The sequence below is a fragment of the Salvelinus fontinalis genome, chromosome 29 (genome assembly GCF_029448725.1).
Source record: "Salvelinus fontinalis isolate EN_2023a chromosome 29, ASM2944872v1, whole genome shotgun sequence".
Taxonomy (NCBI): domain Eukaryota; kingdom Metazoa; phylum Chordata; class Actinopteri; order Salmoniformes; family Salmonidae; genus Salvelinus; species Salvelinus fontinalis.
In genome coordinates, this window is record NC_074693.1 from 11,585,484 (window position 1) to 11,607,718 (window position 22,235).

At 45.0% G+C, this 22,235-nt stretch overlaps 1 protein-coding gene and 1 pseudogene across 1 annotated transcript; both read left to right on the forward strand.

Moving 5' to 3' along the window:
* LOC129827210 (phospholipid-transporting ATPase VB-like) overlaps nt 1-11,155 on the forward strand; it is a 27,312-nt pseudogene extending 16,157 nt beyond the window's left edge.
* LOC129827212 (phospholipid-transporting ATPase VB-like) lies at nt 10,988-18,647 on the forward strand. The gene is given in 8 exon segments (XM_055887949.1): nt 10,988-11,295; nt 16,680-16,938; nt 17,184-17,260; nt 17,637-17,762; nt 17,938-18,024; nt 18,026-18,142; nt 18,317-18,397; nt 18,522-18,647. Coding segments are annotated over 8 exon segments (978 nt in total). The 5' UTR covers nt 10,988-11,190.
* The last annotated feature ends 3,588 nt before the right edge of the window (nt 18,648-22,235 follow it).

The window sequence follows — 22,235 nt, forward strand, 5'->3', positions numbered from 1 at the left end:
CTCCTCTCCTGTTCTTACCCTCCTCTCCTCCTGTTCTTACCCTCCTCTCCTCTCCTCCTGTTCTTACCCTCCTGTCCTCCTGTTCTTACCCTCTTCTCCTCTCTTCCTGTTATTACCCTCCTCTCCTCCTGTTCTTACCCTCCTCTCCTCCTGTTCTTACCCACCTCTCCTTCTGTTCTTACCCTCTTCTCCTCCTGTTCTTACCCTCCTCTCCTCTCCTCCTGTTCTTACCCTCCTCTCCTCCTGTTCTTACCCTCTTCTCCTCTCTTCCTGTTATTACCCTCCTCTCCTCTCCTCCTGTTCTTACCCTCCTCTCCTCCTGTTCTTACCCTCCTCTCCTCCTGTTCTTACCCTCCTCTCCTCCTGTTCTTACCCTCCTCTCCTCCTGTTCTTACCCTCTTCTCCTCTCTTCCTGTTCTTACCCTCCTCTCCTCTCCTCCTGTTCTTACCCTCCTCTCCTCCTGTTCTTACCCTCCTCTCCTCCTGTTCTTACCCTCCTCTCCTCCTGTTCTTACCCTCTTCTCCTCGCTTCCTGTTCTTACCCTCCTCTCCTCTCCTCCTGTTCTTACCCTCCTCTCCTCCTGTTCTTACCCTCCTCTCCTCTTGTTCTTACCCTCCTCTCCTCTCCTCCTGTTCTTACCCTCCTCTCCTCTCCTCCTGTTCTTACCATCCTCTCCTCCTGTTCTTACCCTCTTCTCCTCTCTTCCTGTTCTTACCCTCCTCTCCTCCTGTTCTTACCCTCCTCTCCTCCTGTTCTTAACCTCCTCTCCTGTTCTTACCCTCCTCTCTTCCTGTTCTTACCCTCCTCTCCTCTCCTCCTGTTCTTACCCTCCTCTCCTCCTGTTATTACCCTCCTCTCTTCCTGTTCTTACCCTCCTCTCCTCTCCTCCTGTTCTTACCCTCCTCTCCTCTCCTCCTGTTCTTACCCTCCTCTCCTCTCCTCCTGTTATTACCCTCCTCTCTTCCTGTTATTACCCTCCTCTCCTCTCCTCCTGTTCTTACCCTCCTCTCCTCCTGTTATTACCCTCCTCTCTTCCTGTTCTTACCCTCCTCTCCTCTCCTCCTGTTCTTACCCTCCTCTCCTCCTGTTCTTAACCTCCTCTCCTCCTGTTCTTACCCTCCTCTCTTCCTGTTCTTACCCTCCTCTCCTCTCTTCCTGTTCTTACCCTCTTCTCCTCTCCTCCTGTTCTTACCCTCCTCTCTTCCTGTTATTACCCTCCTCTCCTCCTGTTCTTACCCTCCTCTCCTGTTCTTACCCTCTTCTCCTCTCCTCCTGTTCTTACCCTCTTCTCCTCTCCTCCTGTTCTTACCCTCCTCTCCTCTCCTACTGTTCTTACCCTCCTCTCCTCCTAAACTCACCTTCTTCTCCTCCTGTTCTTACCCTCTTCTCCTCTCCTCCTGTTCTTACCCTCCTCTCCTCTCCTCCTGTTCTTACCCTCTTCTCCTCCTGTTCTTACCCTCCTCTCCTCTTGTCCTTTCTCACCTCCTTTTACTCCATTCCTTGTCCTTCCTCTTCTACTTCCTTTCACTCCGTTCTCTCACCCCTTCTTCCCCTTCTCCCTCCCTCCTTTTCCCCTCTCCTTCCCCAAACAGGTCATTACATCTGGCTGGAGTTGTTTCCCAGCATGCCTCTCTTCCTGATACCAGACAGCCATGGTCATCTGGACCCGCCCCCTCTGTCTAGCTTCTACATGTTCTTCACTATGATCATACTACTGCAGGTAGAGAGAGAGTGTGTGTGTATGTGTTTGTGTTGGGAGAAACATCATGATCGGTGAACAGCCATAAAGCATTTGTGTGTCTGTGAGTTTGAGTGTGCACTCTGACTGTGACTGTTGGACAACCATCAACCCTTTTCCTTCCTTCCTTCCTTCCTTCCTTCCTTCCTTCCTTCCTTCCTTCCTTCCTTCCTTCCTTCCTTCCTCTCTTCCTTCCTCTCTTCCTTCCTCTCTTCCTTCCTCTCTTCCTTCCTCCCTCCTCTCTTCCTCTCTCCCTCCTCTCTTCCTCTCTCCCTCATCCCTTCCTTCCTTCCTTCCTCTCTTCCTCCCTCCCTCCCTGCCTCCCTCATCTCTTCCTTCTCTTCCTCCCTCCTCTCTTCCTTCTCCTCCAGATCCTGATTCCCATCTCCTTGTACGTATCCATTGAAATAGTGAAGGCGGGTCAGGTGTTCTTCATCACTAACGACATTGACCTGTATGATGAAGAGACAGACAGCGGAGTCCAGTGTAGAACCCTCAACATCACTGAGGACCTGAGACAGATTCAGTACGTTTTCTCCGACAAGACTGGTACCCTCACAGAGAACAAGATGGTGTTCAGAAGATGCCCCATCATGGGAACCGAGTATGCACACAATGAGAATGGTAAAGAAACAATGGGAACTGTAAAGAAACAATGGGAACTGTAAAGAAACAATGGGAACTGTAAACAAACAATGGGAACTGTAAACAAACAATGGGAACTGTAAAGAAACAGTGGGAACTGTAAAGAAACAGTGGGAACTGTAAAGAAACAGTGGGAACTGTAAAGAAACAATGGGAACTGTAAACAAACAATGGGAACTGTAAACAAACAATGGGAACTGTAAACAAACAACTGGAAGCGTAATGAAACAATGGGAACTGTAAAGAAACAACTGGAACCGTAAAGAAACAATGGGAACTGTAAAGAAACAACTGGAACTGTAAAGAAACAATGGGAACCGTAAAGAAACAATGGGAACTGTAAAGAAACAACTGGAACTGTAAAGAAACAATGGGAACTGTAAAGAAACAATGGGAACTGTAAAGAAACAATGGGAACTGTAAAGAAACAATGGGAACTGTAAACAAACAATGGGAACCGTAAACAAACAATGGGAACTGTAAACAAACAATGGGAACTGTAAACAAACAACTGGAAGCGTAATGAAACAATGGGAACTGTAAAGAAACAACTGGAACCGTAAAGAAACAATGGGAACTGTAAAGAAACAACTGGAACTGTAAAGAAACAATGGGAACTGTAAAGAAACAATGGGAACTGTAAAGAAACAATGGGAACTGTAAAGAAACAATGGGAACTGTAAAGAAACAATGGGAACTGTAAAGAAACAATGGGAACCGTAGAGAAACAATGGAAACCGTAAAGAAACAATGGGAACCGTAAAGAAACAATGGGAACTGTAAAGAAACAATGGGAACTGTAAAGAAACAATGGGAACTGTAAAGAAACAATGGGAACTGTAAACAAACAATGGGAACCGTAAAGAAACAATGGGAACCGTAAAGAAACAATGGGAACCGTAAAGAAACAATGGGAACCGTAAAGAAACAATGGGAACTGTAAAGAAACAATGGGAACTGTAGAGAAACAATGGGAACTGTAAAGAAACAATGGGAACTGTAAAGAAACAATGGGAACTGTAAAGAAACAATGGGAACCGTAAACAAACAATGGGAACTGTAAAGAAACAATGGGAACTGTAAACAAACAATGGGAACTGTAAAGAAACAATGGGAACTGTAAAGAAACAATGGGAACTGTAAAGAAACAGTGGGAACTGTAAAGAAACAATGGGAACTGTAGAGAAACAATGGGAACTGTAAAGAAACAATGGGAACTGTAGAGAAACAATGGGAACTGAAAGCAGTTGAACCGTAGAGAAACAATGGGAACTGAAAGCAGTTGAACCGTAGAGAAACAATGGGAACTGAAAGCAGTTGAACCGTAGAGAAACAATGGGAACTGAAAGCAGTTGAACCGTAGAGAAACAATGGGAACTGAAAGCAGTTGAACCGTAGAGAAACAATGGGAACTGAAAGCAGTTGAACCGTAGAGAAACAATGGGAACTGAAAGCAGTTGAACCGTAGAGAAACAATGGGAACTGTAGAGAAACAATGGGAACTGAAAGCAGTTGAACCGTAGAGAAACAATGGGAACTGAAAGCAGTTGAACTGTAGAGAAACAATGGGAACTGAAAGCAGTTGAACCGTAGAGAAACAATGGGAACTGAAAGCAGTTGAACCGTAGAGAAACAATGGGAACTGAAAGCAGTTGAACCGTAGAGAAACAATGGGAACTGAAAGCAGTTGAACCGTGGAGAAACAATGGGAACTGAAAGCAGTTGAACCGTAGAGAAACAATGGGAACTGAAAGCAGTTGAACCGTAGAGAAACAATGGGAACTGTAGAGAAACAATGGGAACTGAAAGCAGTTGAACCGTAGAGAAACAATGGGAACTGAAAGCAGTTGAACCGTAGAGAAACAATGGGAACTGTAGAGAAACAATGGGAACTGAAAGCAGTTGAACCGTAGAGAAACAATGGGAACTGAAAGCAGTTGAACTGTAGAGAAACAATGGGAACTGAAAGCAGTTGAACCGTAGAGAAACAATGGGAACTGAAAGCAGTTGAACTGTAGAGAAACAATGGGAACTGAAAGCAGTTGAACCGTAGAGAAACAATGGGAACTGAAAGCAGTTGAACTGTAGAGAAACAATGGGAACTGAAAGCAGTTGAACCGTAGAGAAACAATGGGAACTGAAAGCAGTTGAACTGTAGAGAAACAATGGGAACTGAAAGCAGTTGAACATGCCCTGCTGTTCAAATAGCATCCGAGGACCTTTCTACCCAGTTGGGACTATGAAGACATTGGTTGATTGTGATCGTCAAGGTTACTGGATGTAATTTGAGCTCTTCCACTAGTTGTCTACTTAGTTGTTTTTTTAGGTATTTTTTATGTGACTTGCTTCAGCATTGATGTTTGTTGGTGGTTCAGTCTTTGATGGTATAAACAAATGAAGGAGTGAGCCTTTACGCATCCTCATCACAAGTTCCACAAACCCCCGTTGGCTTACCAACTTTAACCCTGGTTTCAACCATCTGGACTACAGTTTAGCAGGAACTGCTATGGGAATCCACCTCTCTCTTGTTATCAACCCAATGTTTCCTTATATCTCTCAGAACATTCAAAGGTTTTTGAAGACTAAACAGAATATTGTGGGGCTCTGGCCTTGAGCTAGGCCCCTGAAATGCTGATGCAGTTTTAATTAGGGGTTCTAGAACCAGTAATGATGAAAAGGGACCCTTTCTAGTTTCATCTGGTTCTGTAGTCTACTGAGTGTAATCTGCTCCAGGATCTGTGTATGCTGTCTAGCCAACTCCTATGATCATTAAACATCAACAGGAGTTGGCTCTACAGTACAAACAGACATGGGCCCAGCTTATACTAACTGAGTGAGTACAGTAAATATGTTTTGTCTCTCCTCTGCAGACGTCCGTCTGGCTGTCCTTGGGGAGGCTGATGACACAGAGGAAGAGGTCCTCTTCCACCAGAGACCACTCCCCTTGAGGACAGGATGGACCCTGGAAGACAACCATGACCATGACCCAGAAGTAATACAATGTTGCCATGGCGCCCAGCGACCTCACAGGAACAAGGAAGGAAGTGCCCAGGGGGAAGTAGCATTCAGCAGTCCACTGGTGAGATTATAGCTTTATGATAACAATAACAACAACAACAATAGAAACAATGTATTTGTTAGGCTGAGTACCCAATGTATCCATACCGCTCAAGCAAGAAAGTTTTGAATGGTAAAATGCTTAAAATAAATTGACCTAAAACACAGCATATAATGTTTTTATGACTCTGTGGTCAGTGGGTGTGTGGGTGGGTGTGTCCCTTTGCCGTATCTGAGGTTGCACATATGGTCATGCTGAGCAACATGATGCCATAGGCTACTGATATCACATCAACATCACATCACATCAACATCACATCAACATTACATCACATCAACATCAACATTACATCACATCAACATTACATCACATCAACATCACATCAACGTCAACATCACATCAACATCACATCAACATCACACTACATCACATCAACATCACACGACATCACATCACATCACCATCACATCAACATCACCCCACATCACATCAACATCACATCAACATCAGATCAACATCATATGAACATCACATCAACATCACATTACATCACATCAACATCACATTACATCACATCACATTACCATCAACATCACATTAACATCACACTACATCACATCACATCAACATCACATCAACATCACACTACATCACATCAACATCACATCACATCAACATCACATCAACATTACATCAACATCACATTACATCACATCAACATCACATCAACATCACATTACATCACATCACATTAACATCAACATTACATCACATCACATTAACATCAACATCAACATCACATCAACATCACATCACATCAACATCACATTACATCACATTACATCACATCAACATCAACATCATATCAACATCACATCAACATCACATCAACATCACATCAACATCACATTACATCACATCAACATCAACATCATATCAACATCACATCAACATCATATCAACATCACATCAACATCACATTATATCACATCAACATCACCATCATATCAACATCACATCATCACATTACATCACATCAACATCACATCAACATCACATTACATCACATCAACATCACATCAACATCACATTACATCACATTGCCAATAACCATGAGCCAGATTAGTCATGAATCCCAAATGGCACTTTGTTCCCAATCTACAGTACTACTTTAGACCAGGACCCGTAGGGAATGGGTGTGATTTGGGAAACAGGTATACAGTATTCATTGTCATCCAGATATACAGCAGTAGGTAGCAGCGGTAGGTAGCAGCGGTAGGTAGCAGCGGTAGATAGCAGCGGTAGGTAGCAGCGGTAGATAGCAGCGGTAGATAGCAGCGGTAGATAGCAGCGGTAGGTAGCAGCGGTAGATAGCAGCGGTAGGTAGCAGCGGTAGATAGCAGCGGTAGGTAGCAGCGGTAGATAGCAGCGGTAGGTAGCAGCGGTAGGTAGCAGCGGTAGGTAGCAGCGGTAGGTAGCAGCGGTAGATAGCAGCGGTAGGTAGCAGCGGTAGGTAGCAGCGGTAGATAGCAGCGGTAGATAGCAGCGGTAGGTAGCAGCGGTAGGTAGCAGCGGTAGATAGCAGCGGTAGGTAGCAGCGGTAGGTAGCAGCGGTAGGTAGCAGCGGTAGGTAGCAGCGGTAGGTAGCAGCGGTAGATAGCAGCGGTAGGTAGCAGCGGTAGGTAGCAGCGGTAGGTAGCAGCGGTAGGTAGCAGCGGTAGGTAGCAGCGGTAGATAGCAGCGGTAGGTAGCAGCGGTAGATAGCAGCGGTAGGTAGCAGCTGTAGGTAGCAGCGGTAGGTAGCAGCGGTAGGTAGCAGCGGTAGGTAGCAGCGGTAGGTAGCAGCGGTAGGTAGCAGCGGTAGATAGCAGCGGTAGGTAGCAGCGGTAGATAGCAGCGGTAGGTAGCAGCGGTAGATAGCAGCGGTAGATAGCAGCGGTAGATAGCAGCGGTAGGTAGCAGCGGTAGGTAGCAGCGGTAGATAGCAGCGGTAGATAGCAGCGGTAGGTAGCAGCGGTAGGTAGCAGCGGTAGGTAGCAGCGGTAGGTAGCAGCGGTAGATAGCAGCGGTAGGTAGCAGCGGTAGATAGCAGCGGTAGATAGCAGCGGTAGATAGCAGCGGTAGGTAGCAGCGGTAGGTAGCAGCGGTAGATAGCAGCGGTAGATAGCAGCGGTAGGTAGCAGCGGTAGATAGCAGCGGTAGGTAGCAGCGGTAGGTAGCAGCGGTAGGTAGCAGCGGTAGGTAGCAGCGGTAGGTAGCAGCGGTAGGTAGCAGCGGTAGGTAGCAGCGGTAGGTAGCAGCGGTAGATAGCAGCGGTAGGTAGCAGCGGTAGGTAGCAGCGGTAGATAGCAGCGGTAGATAGCAGCGGTAGGTAGCAGCGGTAGGTAGCAGCGGTAGGTAGCAGCGGTAGATAGCAGCGGTAGGTAGCAGCGGTAGGTAGCAGCGGTAGGTAGCAGCGGTAGGTAGCAGCGGTAGGTAGCAGCGGTAGGTAGCAGCGGTAGATAGCAGCGGTAGGTAGCAGCGGTAGGTAGCAGCGGTAGGTAGCAGCGGTAGGTAGCAGCGGTAGATAGCAGCGGTAGGTAGCAGCGGTAGGTAGCAGCGGTAGGTAGCAGCGGTAGATAGCAGCAGTAGATAGCAGCAGTAGATAGCAGCTGTAGGTAGCAGCGGTAGGTAGCAGCGGTAGATAGCAGCGGTAGGTAGCAGCGGTAGATAGCAGCGGTAGATAGCAGCGGTAGGTAGCAGCGGTAGATAGCAGCGGTAGGTAGCAGCGGTAGGTAGCAGCGGTAGGTAGCAGCGGTAGGTAGCAGCGGTAGATAGCAGCGGTAGATAGCAGCGGTAGGTAGCAGCGGTAGGTAGCAGCGGTAGATAGCAGCGGTAGGTAGCAGCGGTAGGTAGCAGCGGCAGGTAGCAGCGGCAGGTAGCAGCGGTAGATAGCAGCGGTAGATAGCAGCGGCAGGTAGCAGCGGCAGGTAGCAGCGGTAGATAGCAGCGGTAGGTAGCAGCGGTAGATAGCAGCGGTAGGTAGCAGCGGTAGGTAGCAGCGGTAGGTAGCAGCGGTAGGTAGCAGCGGTAGATAGCAGCGGCAGGTAGCAGCGGCAGGTAGCAGCGGTAGGTAGCAGCGGTAGGTAGCAGCGGTAGGTAGCAGCAGTAGGTAGCAGTAGTAGATTTCAGCAGATAGCAGTACATAGCAGCAGTAGGTAGCAGCGGTAGGTAGCAGCGGTAGGTAGCAGTAGTAGATAGCAGCAGCAGATAGCAGTACATAGCAGCAGTTGATAGCAGTCAGTACTGTAGCAGCTGTAGATTGCAGTCGATAGCAGCAGTAGATAGCAGTAGTAGATTGCAGCAGTAGGTAGCAGCAAACATATTTCCACTTTGACATTGTGGGTGTAGTAACAAAAAAAGTGAGACAAAAAAATACTAAATTGAATCAATTTTAAATTCAGGCTGTAACTCAACAACATTTGGAAAAACCTTTCTGAAGGCGCTGTACTCCACAGCCCTTACGGCATGAATACTTTTATAACCAACCTCGTCCCATAGAGGTACAGTAGAACAGTATGGTGTTTCATTCTGTCCCCCTGTCCGTTCTGTGTACAGGACACAGAGGTGGTGGCGGGCAGAAAGCTACTTCAGCGTGTTCTGAGGGGTGGTGGTGACGGGACTGGTGGCACAGGGATACGCCACTGCCAGGAAACAGAGCTCTACCTTGACTTCTTCCTGGCTCTCGCTGTCTGCAACACGGTGGTGGTTTCCACGGCAACGCAGGCTCAGGCGCAAAGACGGAGAGTGAGTCGTGCTCTGTACCAAGTGTTCCGTTCCTCTCCTCCGTTCTTTTCTCTTCACTGTGACCCTGACTTGGTGTAGGAGAGAGGGAGATGGGATGCAGAGGAGGGAAGGAGGAGAAGCGAGGAGGAAGAGTGGAGGAAGAGGGAGAGGAACGGGGGGAGAGAGGGAGATGGGATGCAGAGGAGGGAAGGAGGAGAAGCGAGGAGGAAGAGTGGAGGAAGAGGGGGAGGAACGAGGGGAGAGAGGGAGATGGGATGTGGAGGAGGGAAGGAGGAGAAGCTAGGAGGAAGAGTGGAGGAAGAGGGAGAGGAACGGGGGAGAGAGGGAGATGGGATACGGAGGAGGGAAGGAGGAGAAACGAGGAGGGGGAGTGGAGGAAAGGGGGGAGAGAGGGAGATGGGATGCAGAGGAGGGAAGGAGGAGAAGCGAGGAGGAAGAGTGGAGGAAGAGAGGGAGGAAAGGAGGGTGAGAGGGAGATGGTTTTGTGACCTTAACTTCTAAGACCGCAGGTTATATATCAATATTTGATCTTGATCATAATATTAAACCTTCCTAAATTAAAGGCTGCCTTCGTGATAGATCCTGATAGATCCTGATACAAATTTATCAGAACATAATTTCTAGGAAGTACATTTTACTTATAGGATATCTGTAGGGTAGAGTACTGCCCTGCAGTCCAGATATCTGGCAGTAAGGCTATAGTACTGCCCTGCAGTCCAGATATCTGGCAGTAAGGCTATAGTACTGCCCTGCAGTCCAGATATCTGGCAGTAAGGCTATAGTACTGCCCTGCAGTCCAGATATCTGGCAGTAAGGCTATAGTACTGCCCTGCAGTCCAGATATCTGGCAGTAGTACTATAGTACTGCCCTGCAGTCCAGATATCTGGCAGTAAGGCTATAGTACTGCCCTGCAGTCCAGATATATGGCAGTAAGGCTATAGTACTGCCCTGCAGTCCAGATATCTGGCAGTAGAAACAGTGAGGTATGCAGTGAAGAGAAATCCAATTTATGTATTTCAGCAGAGCCATCAATTAAATTAGTCTGCCTCTTTATCTATCTGCTTCTCAGATTTATCTTCAATTATATACGTGCTCTGTCCTCGCTGGAAACGTTATTGGCCAAAACGTTCTCCTTCTCTCTCATCAGTGGTCAGTGTTAATTTACCTAATTGCTCTTTGAGGCTCCAGACAAAATGTCTAGGTCCCTTTTTACTAAATTAACCACACACACACACACACACACACACACACACACACACACACACACACACACACACACACACACACACACACACACACACACACACACACACACACACACACACACACACACACTTGGCATGGCACGGCATGGGGAGAAACGCCCTCGTTAATTTGATTACCCAGAGTTCTTGATTGGGCCGGGGAAGTACGAGAGAGGCCAGCGGGCTGTCCCATGAACTCAGGATGGGAAGGTCAAAACAGTCATTTCTATTGGGCATGCCCCTTGTGGTGCAATGACAGGCAGACCGGAGTTGTTGATTGGATGATCAGTTTCCTCAGGGTCTTCCTCAGTGGTTTTCCTCAGTGGTAGAAAAAGTTGCCAATTCTCATACTTGAGTAAAAGTAAAGATATCTTTAATAGAAAATGAGTCAAGTAAAAGTGAAAGTCACCCAGTAAAATACTACTTGAGTAAATGTCTGTAAAAATGTAGTTGCTAAAATATACTTAAGTGTCAAAAGTAAAAGAATGAATAATAAAAAATTCCTATATTTGAATATTTGAATAAATTCCTATATTTGAATATTTGAATAAATTCCTATATTTGAATATGTGTGCAGGTGTCTGTGACTGCATCCTTATTTGCGTTGCCTGGTCCTAAATAAATCCAACATCACTGAAACCTCCGTGGACGTGTGTTCGTCCCCCAGGGGCCACGGGTATAGAGGACCGTCTGCAGGACAGTGTTCCTGACACCATCATGACCCTGAGAGAGGCAGGGATCCAGGTGTGGGTTCTGACAGGGTACGCCTGCAGGCTGCTGGACCAGGGAGATCTAGTTATCAACATGAGAACCAACAACAAGGTAGGGAACCACACACACACACACACACACACACACACACACACACACACACACACACACACACACACACACACACACACACACACACACACACACACACACACACACACACACACACACACACACACACACACACACACACACACACACACACACACACATACACACACATACACACACACACACACACACACACACATACACATACACATACACACACACACACACATACACACACATACACACACACACACATACACACACATACACACACACACACACACACGCACATACACACACAGAGACAAGGTAGGGACGGATGGACAGTGATGGATTGATTTGGATGAGCTCTGCAGTTCAGTTCACATCACTGGGGGACACGACATTTACTCTAGTTAAAGTCCGGCATTTCCTTAGAAATTACATGGTCTGTTGTTGCGCTTCTGTTTCTGTGAGATTCATTGAAACAAGCACCTTCGTGGCACAGCTTCTTCCTACTGCTGTCTTGGTATTAGAGTAACAGGTTCGAAGTGTAATGAGTTTTGATAGAACATCCTATTTCCACAGTTCATGGGCAGCCAGGGCGGAAAGCTACAGCTCCTATTCCATCTATCCAGCAGCCCAGACTGCACTGTACAGTTTTCCATCTATCCAGCAGCCCAGACTGCACTGTACAGTATTCCATCTATCCAGCAGCCCAGACTGCACTGTAAAGTATTCCATCTATCCAGCAGCCCAGACTGCACTGTACAGTATTCCATCTATCCAGCAGCCCAGACTGCAATGTACAGTATTCCATCTATCCAGCAGCCTGGACTGCACTGTAGAGTATTTCATCTATCCAGCAGCCCAGACTGCACTGTAAAGTATTCCATCTATCCAGCAGCCCAGACTGCACTGTACAGTATTCCATCTATGCAGCAGCCCAGACTGCACTGTACAGTATTCCATCTATCCAGCAGCCCAGACTGCACTGTACAGTATTCCATCTATCCAGCAGCCCAGACTGCACTGTACAGTATTCCATCTATCCAGCAGCCCAGACTGCACTGTAGAGTATTCCATCTATCTTCCATCTATCCAGCAGCCCAGACTGCACTGTACAGTATTCCATCTATCTTCCATCTATCCAGCAGCCCGGACTGCACTGTACAGTATTCCATCTATCCAGCAGCCCAGACTGCACTGTACAGTATTCCATCTATCCAGCAGCCCAGACTGCACTGTACAGTATTCCATCTATCCAGCAGCCCAGACTGCACTGTAGAGTATTCCATCTATCTTCCATCTATCCAGCAGCCCAGACTGCACTGTACAGTATTCCATCTATCTTCCATCTATCCAGCAGCCCAGACTGCACTGTACAGTATTCCATCTATCCAGCAGCCCAGACTGCACTGTACAGTATTCCATCTATCCAGCAGCCCAGACTGCACTGTACAGTATTCCATCTATCTTCCATCTATCCAGCAGCCCGGACTGCACTGTACAGTATTCCATCTATCCAGCAGCCCAGACTGCACTGTACAGTATTCCATCTATCCAGCAGCCCAGACTGCACTGTACAGTATTCCATCTATCCAGCAGCCCAGACTGCACTGTACAGTATTCCATCTATCTTCCATCTATCCAGCAGCCCAGACTGCACTGTAAAGTATTCCATCTATCCAGCAGCCCAGACTGCACTGTACAGTATTCCATCTATCTTCCATCTATCCAGCAGCCCGGACTGCACTGTACAGTATTCCATCTATCCAGCAGCCCAGACTGCACTGTAAAGTATCCCATCTATCCAGCAGCCCACACTGCACTGTACAGTATTCGATCTATCTTCATTCTATCCAGCATCCCGGACTGCACTGTAAAGTATTCCATCTATCCAGCAGCCCAGACTGCACTGTAAAGTATTCCATCTATCTAGCAGCCCAGACTGCACTGTAAAGTATTTCATTTATCCAGCAGCCCAGACTGCACTGTAAAGTATTTCATTTATCCAGCAGCCCAGACTGCACTGTAAAGTATTTCATTCATCCAGCAGCCCAGAATGCACTGTAAAGTATTTCATTTATCCAGCAGCCCAGACTGCATTGTACAGTATTCCATCTATCCAGCAGCCCAGACTGCACTGTAAAGTATTTCATTTATCCAGCAGCCCAGACTGCACTGTAAAGTATTTCATTTATCCAGCAGCCCAGACTGCACTGTAAAGTATTCTATCTATCCAGCAGCCCAGACTACACTGTACATTATTCTATCTATCCAGCAGCCTACACTGGAAGGATTAACCCCTAGAACAATATTAAACCTGCTTACAAGAGGATTAACCCCTAGAACAATATTAAACCTGCTTACAGGAGGAATTACCTCTAGAACAATATTAAACCTGCTTACAGGAGGATTAACCCGTAGAACAATATTAAACCTGCTTACAGGAGGATTAACCCCTAGAACAATATTAAACCTGCTTACAGGAGGATTAACCCCTAGAACAATATTAAACCTGCTTACAGGAGGAATTACCCCTAGAACAATATTAAACCTGCTTACAGGAGGATTTACCTCTAGAAGCCCACACTGCACTGTACAGTATTCTATCTATCCAGCAGCCCACACTGCACTGCACAGTATTCTATCTATCCAGCAGCCCACACTACGCTGTAAAGTATTCCATCTATCCAGCAGCCCAGACTGTGCTGTACAGTATTCCATCTATCCAGCAGCCCAGACTGCACTGTACAGTATTCTATATGTCCAGCAGCCCAGACTGCACTGTACAGTATTCTATCTATCCAGCAGCCCAGACTGCACTGTACAGTATTCTATATGTCCAGCAGCCCAGACTGCACTGTACAGTATTCTATATGTCCAGCAGCCCAGACTGCACTGTACAGTATTCTATATGTCCAGCAGCCCAGACTGCACTGTACCGTTTTCCCCTGTGGATCAGGATGTACAGTATTAAGTTTGTTAGTAATCATTCCACTTAGCCATCTCCCCTCTTCTCTCCTGTTTTCTTTAAAGCACTGAGTGGAGCAGACAGTTAGCTGCAGACAGTTAGCTGCAGACAGTCTGGCATGTCTCTCTCTCTCTCTTGCACTTTTTGTCTCTCTCTACCTTTTTGTCTTCCTCCCTCCCAAGCCCTGATTTAATTGGCCGAAGCTTTTAAACCACATTGATATTTCATCAAAAGGTCAAATCTTCACATTTCCATCTAAGAGACAGAGTCAAAAATGCAATGTTGGATGTTAGTCTGTGCTCCTCTGTGGTCATTAAAGATCTCCTGGCCTTTTGGAGGAGAGAGAGAGAGAGAGAGAGAGAGGAGAGAGAGAGAGGAGAGAGAGAGAGAGGAGAGAGGAGAGAGGAGAGAGAGGAGAGAGAGAGAGGAGAGAGAGAGAGAGGAGAGAGAGAGAGAGGAGAGAGAGCGAGAGAGAGCGAGCGAGAGGAGAGAGAGCGAGAGGAGAGAGAGAGAGAGGCAAGAGAGGAGAGAGAGAGGAGAGAGAGAGGAGAGAGAGAGAGGAGAGAGAGGGAGAGAGAGCGAGAGGAGAGAGAGAGAGGCAAGAGAGGAGAGAGAGAGGAGAGAGAGAGAGAGAGAGAGAGGAGAGAGAGAGGAGAGAGAGGGAGAGAGAGCGAGAGGAGAGAGAGAGAGAGGCAAGAGAGGAGAGAGAGAGAGGAGAGAGAGAGTAGAGAGAGGAGAGAGAGAGAGGAGAGAGAGAGAGGAGAGAGAGGGAGAGAGAGCGAGAGGAGAGAGAGAGAGAGGCAAGAGAGGAGAGAGAGAGGAGAGAGAGAGGAGGGAGAGAGGGGGAAGAGAGAGGGCGAGAGAGAGGAGAGAGAGAGAGCGAGAGAGAGGAGAGAGAGAGAGGAGAGAGAGAGAGGAGAGAGAGGAGAGAGAGAGAGAGGAGAGAGAGGAGAGAGAGAGAGAGGCAAGAGAGGAGAGAGAGAGAGGAGAGAGAGGAGAGAGAGAGAGGAGAGAGAGGAGAGAGAGAGAGAGGAGAGAGACAGAGAGAGGGGAGAGAGGAGAGAGAGAGAGAGATGGAGGAAGTGGAGCTCTTCATAACATCCTGTCTATCTAATCATCCCTCTGCTTCAAATAGACTGAGCTGAAATTACTCATCAGCGCTCAACTCTGTGTGTGTGCGCGTGCGCGTGTGTGTGAGTGGAGACATTCTGTCTCTACAAGTGCTGCCATACCACTCTCAGGTGGGGCAACATATTGATGATGGATGGGAGGAATTACCTCTACAACAATATTAAACCTGCTTACAGGAGGAATTACCCCTAGAACAATATTAAACCTGCTTACAGGAGGATTAACCCCTAGAACAATATTAAACCTGCTTACGGGAGGATTAACCCCTAGAACAATATTAAACCTGCTTACAGGAGGATTAACCCCTAGAACAATATTACACCTGCTTACAGGAGGAATTACCCCTAGAACAATATTAAACCTGCTTACAGGAGGATTTACCTCTAGAACAATATTAAACCTGCTTCCAGGAGGAATTACCCCTAGAACAATATTAAACCTGCTTACAGGAGGAATTACCCCTAGAACAATATTAAACCTGCTTACAGGAGGATTTACCTCTAAAACAATATTAAACCTGCTTCCAGGAGGAATTACCCCTAGAACAATATTAAACCTGCTTACAGATCTAATCAAAGGTGTAATACACCAATGCATGTCCAAGGCATGATCACAGTTATCATATTCAACCCTCGTAGGAAATAAACAGCCCTTTCTTATGAACAGACTGGGGAGTAGCATATGTTTTGTAATGAACAATCTAAACCACCATAATACAGAGTAATACAATGACTAACCGATTTCCAGAAATCGTATTACACCCCTTGCCATATCTAACATAGTTCAGTGTGTGCGGCTAGTGTGGGCAGAATATCACCTCAATATTTTCACCACGTCTGCGTTCTCAAGGCTAGTAGAAGACTCTCCAGTCACTATAAACAGGTTCCTCCAGTCATTCACAGCCAGAGATGACAAATGTCATGGAAGCACACCGTCCTTGTAATTGATGCTGGTCTGAGGTCACAAACCACACGGCACTGTGACTTGACGTCTCCCCTCTCTGACATTAATAATAAATGATGTGACACAACTGCTTAGAACTCCACCCTAATCGACAACAACAGAGAAACTTCTATGGCTGCATGTAATTCCTAAACATTTCAAAAAGGTGTCTCCTCCCCTTTGGGAGTCAACAAGGGTATAAGGAAGGGAGTAACTTTCTGAAATAAATTGCAGCCTACAAATAACAGCCAACCTACAAAAATAACAGCCAACCTAAAAATAGCAGCCAACAAATAACAGCCAGCCTACAAATACAGCCAACAAATAACAGCCAACTGAAAAATGTGTTTTCCAGGCAATGTGTGCGTCCACCCTGGACTGTACTCTTGAAGAGGTGAGGCAGTATGGAGGTCCAGGGGACCACAGCCCCTCCATCGGCCTGGGGATTGATGGGCATACCCTGGGCATGGCTTTGGAGTCAGACCTGGTGGAGCGGTTTGTGGAGCTAGCTCGGCGCTGCCGCCCTGTGCTATGCTGCAGGGTCACGCCTTTACAGAAGAGCACCGTGGTTAAGGTGGTTAGGGAGAGACTGAAGGTCATGACCCTGGCTATAGGTAAGAGATCCCCAGGATGGATCCATGAGAAGTCAAGATAAGAACGTGTAATGTATTGTAAACTAAAACAGTTCTGCGACCAAATGTTCCCCTCAGGTTTAGGTTTAGGTTTAGGTTTAGGTTTAGGTTTAGGTTTAGGAAGGGAATGTCTGTAGATATCCCCTTTAGTGTCTATAGTTTTGCGGTTTTAAAGTCAATCTAAGTGTAGCTGATCCTTTCTGTCTGTCACCACTGGATTACTTCAGGAGACGGTGCGAATGACGTGAACATGATCCAAGCAGCTGATGTCGGCATCAGTATATCGGGACAGGAGGGCATGCAGGTTTGTGTCAGGGCTTTTACTCTGAAGATTCTCTGACATAGCCTGGTCCCAGATCTGTTTGTGCTGTCTTGACAATGACCATATGATTTGACAAGACAGCACAAACACAACTGGGACCAGGATATGAAAGATTTTGATTCTCTCTCATTCTAAACTCAACCAAACACATATTGAAGGAGCTGTGTGCGTTTGATTCTCTCTCATTCTTAACTCAACCAAACACATATTGAAGGAGCTGTGTGTGTTTAATTTGATGTAGGTTTTATTTGGATACATTCTAGTCCTCATTTGGACTAATCTTCCAAGAGTCCTTAACAAATTATAACATTTAATTTAAAAATACAATCATGTTTTTCTGTTTATCTTCTGTCTCCAGGCTGTCATGGCCAGTGACTTCTCCATCTCCTGTTTTAAACACATGAAGAAGTTTCTCCTGGTCCACGGTCACTGGTGTTACAGCAGACTGGCTAACATGGCCATCTACTTTTTCTACAAGAATGTGGTGGGCATTTCACCCCGTCCATTCACCACCAATGCATAACACCAATCTAAACACTTGTGTTGATAGGCGCCTCGTGTTGATAGGCGCCTTACAATCTCTTCCAAGTCAGATATTCTTCTTCTTATTGGTTCAAGGTCCAGTAAGGACTTTGTGCCATTTCTAATCTGTCCCCCAGACCTATGTCAACTTCCACTTCTGGTACCAGTTCTACTGTGGTTTCTCGGGGACGTCCATGATTGACATCTGGCTGATAATCTTCTTCTGATAACCTCTTCTTCACCTCCGCCCTGCCCATCATGTTCGGAGTGATGGACAGGAACTTTGCCACGGAGACGCTGCTGGGCCTCCCAGAGCTGTACAGGAGTGGCCAAGGGTCAGAGGTCAGTGTTTAAGGGGTTAGGGGTCAGAGGTCAGGGTGTCACAACTCATTTCTATTGGTGAGAAGATGCTTGCTGTGTCGATATCTGTGTCGGTGGTGAGACCCCGATGTGTAATATCTGTAAATAGATGAGTACTTTATTGCGTATCTCTTAAATGTGTGTCTCTGATTTCAGGGATATAATCACTTTACATTTTGGATCGCCATGCTGGACGCCTTCTATCAAAGTCTGGTTTGCTTCTTCATTCCATTTTGGGTAAGAATGACACTTGAAGAACTGTACAGTCACCTCTGATAGCTAGTATAACATGTCAATTTCAGTGGACAATAACGTTTTCAAAACGTTTTCAAATACAATGAGTTAATGGTCACTTTTCCAGACCTACCATGGATCAGACATAGACATCTACACGTTTGGAACTCCTATTAACACCGTGTCTTTATTCACAATCCTTCTGCATCTGGTCATAGAGATCAACACCTGGGTGAGTCACATCTGGTTTTAGTGAGCGAGCAACATCTCTCAGTTATGGTCAAAATACTGTTTAATACACTCTATCTAACTTTTCATTCAGAACCCCATTCATATCTGTTATATCTATTCATACCATTCATATCTGTTATATCTCTTCATAACCACCCATACCTGTTATATCTATTCATAACCATACATTTATATCTGTTATAGCTGTTCATAACCATTCATATCTGTTATTTATATTCATAACCATGAATATCTGTTATATCTGTTCATAACCATCAATTCATATCTGTTATATCTACTCATAGCCATCCATATATGTTATGTCTATTCATAACCATCAATTCATATCTGTTATATCTATTCATAGCCATCCATATCTGTTATGTCTATTCATAACCATCAATTCATATCTGTTATATCTATTCATAACCATCCATACCTGCTATGTCTATTCATAACCATCAATTCATATCTGTTATATCTATTCATAACCGTTCATATTTGTTTGTTGATCTTGTCTTGTTTACTTCTCTACCCATGTGTTATTGATAATGTATTAACCCATGTGTTATTGATAATGTATTAACCCATGTGTTATTGATAATGTATTAACCCATGTGTTATTGATCATGTATTAACCCATGTGTTATTGATCATGTATTAACCCATGTGTTATTGATCATGTATTAACCCATGTGTTATTGATCATGTATTAACCCATGTGTTATTGATAATGTATTAACCCATGTGTTATTGATAATGTATTAACCCATGTGTTATTGATCATGTATTAACCCATGTGTTATTGATAATGTATTAACCCATGTGTTATTGATCATGTATTAACCCATGTGTTATTGATCATGTATTAACCCATGTGTTATTGATAATGTATTAACCCATGTGTTATTGATAATGTATTAACCCATGTGTTATTGATAATGTATTAACCCATGTGTTATTGATCATGTATTAACCCATGTGTTATTGATCATGTATTAACCCATGTGTTATTGATAATGTATTAACCCATGTGTTATTGATCATGTATTAACCCATGTGTTATTGATCATGTATTAACCCATGTGTTATTGATCATGTATTAACCCATGTGTTATTGATCATGTATTAACCCATGTGTTATTGATCATGTATTAACCCATGTGTTATTGATAATGTATTAACCCATGTGTTATTGATCATGTATTAACCCATGTGTTATTGATCATGTATTAACCCATGTGTTATTGATCATGTATTAACCCATGTGTTATTGATCATGTATTAACCCATGTGTTATTGATCATGTATTAACCCATGTGTTATTGATCATGTATTAACCCATGTGTTATTGATCATGTATTAACCCATGTGTTATTGATCATGTATTAACCCATGTGTTATTGATCATGTATTAACCCATGTGTTATTGATAATGTATTAACCCATGTGTTATTGATCATGTATTAACCCATGTGTTATTGATCATGTATTAACCCATGTGTTATTGATCATGTATTAACCCATGTGTTATTGATCATGTATTAACCCATGTGTTATTGATCATGTATTAACCCATGTGTTATTGATCATGTATTAACCCATGTGTTATTGATCATGTATTAACCCATGTGTTATTGATCATGTATTAACCCATGTGTTATTGATCATGTATTAACCCATGTGTTGTTGTCTTATTGCTGCTCTAGACTGTAGTCCACTGGGTGATCATGCTGGGTAGTGTATCTCTGTACTTCGTGGTGACCCTGTTCTACAGTGTTGTGTGTATCAGCTGTAATCCACCATCAGACCCCTACTGGATCTTGCAGCAGTAAATGACTGACCCCATGTTTTACCTGGTCTGTGTCGTCACTGCTGTGGTCGCCCTGCTGCCCAGGTAAACAGAACATTACTGTAGTACTATATAGTTTCTGTATGTTATACTGTACATCTACAACTATCTACAAAAATCCAACAGATGGTCTACCTGGTCTGTGTCATCACTACTGTGGTCCCCCTGTCAAAAAGTAATGTACATTAAACTGTATATTACTATATAATTACTTTAGCATATATAGCTGTATTTAAATAGAAACCCTGAAAGGAGCTAGACTGTAGAAAGAAGTCGTACTAATTTGCACCATCAGTTCTGTGGTGGCACTGTTACTGCTACCTGGCTAGCAGACGGTTATGTTGGGATTCTAGCTATGGATTTATTTCTTTACAAATGTATTTGTCTTGGATCCTCCCTGGACTCCCTAAACAAGTGTTGGCTAAGAGAGAGAGAGAGAGCGAGAGAGAATTGTCCTGAAAATTAAATTAAATGATAATCAGATTAACTGAGTTGATCATGAAGAGCCCTTGATGACAATAATTCAGGGCCTCATTTCATTAGTTAAATTAACCCTTAGTGACAGTAATTCAGGGCCTCATTTCATTAGTTAAATTAACCCTTAGTGACAGTAATTCAGGGACAGGCCTCATTTCATTAGTTGAATTAACCCTTAATGACAGTAATTCAGGGCCAGGCCTCATTTCATTAGTTGAATTAACCCTTAGTGACAGTAATTCAGGGACAGGCCTCATTTCATTAGTTAAATTAACCCTTAGTGACAGTAATTCAGGGCCTCATTTAATTAGTTAAATTAGTCCTTAGTGACAGTAATTCAGGGACAGGCCTCATTTCATTAGTTAAATTAACCCTTAGTGACAGTAGTTCAGGGCCTCATTTAATTAGTTAAATTAGTCCTTAGTGACAGTAATTCAGGGACAGGCCTCATTTCATTAGTTAAATTAACCCTTAGTGACAGTAATTCAGGGACAGGCCTCATTTCATTAGTTAAATTAACCCTTAGTGACAGTAATTCAGGGCCAGGCCTCATTTAATTAGTTAAATTAACCCTTAGTGAAAGTAATTCAGGGCCAGGCCTCATTTCATTAGTTAAATTAACCCCTAATGACAGTAATTCAGGGACAGGCCTCATTTCATTAGTTGAATTAGAATATTGATATGTCTACATTTCTCTGTAGTCAGTGCAGATGCTGAAAAGATCAGGGGTGTGTCGCGGCTCAGTCAGCCTCTCTTCTCTCTCTTAGTCGAGTCCATGCCCCTGAACGAGCTTCATATTCACAGTCTTGACACACACACACTAGTGCGCAGGCACACACACACACACACACACACACACACACACACACACACACACACACACACACACACACACACACACACACACACACACACACACACACACACACACACACACAGAACTCAGAACGAGCGTCATATTCACAGTGTTCACAATGCTCTGATTTACATCAAATGGGCACATATTTTATACTGGCCTGCTTTCCCTCCACCACCACCATTACCACATCATCTCTCTCTCTCTCTCTCCCATGTACACATACCGTGTGCTGATTAACACAGTAGCCCCCTCCCCCATCGTACGGGCTAGGCATCTGGAGCGACTGGACCCCACCACCAAGGAACAGTGGATCAGGAAGTGGAGGGGGCTCAGGGGAGAGAGCACATGGGGGGTGGGCCCAGGAACAGACCCAGAAATAGGAGCCTTCTCTGGGCAATCAAAGTCAACACTGCCCTCACCAT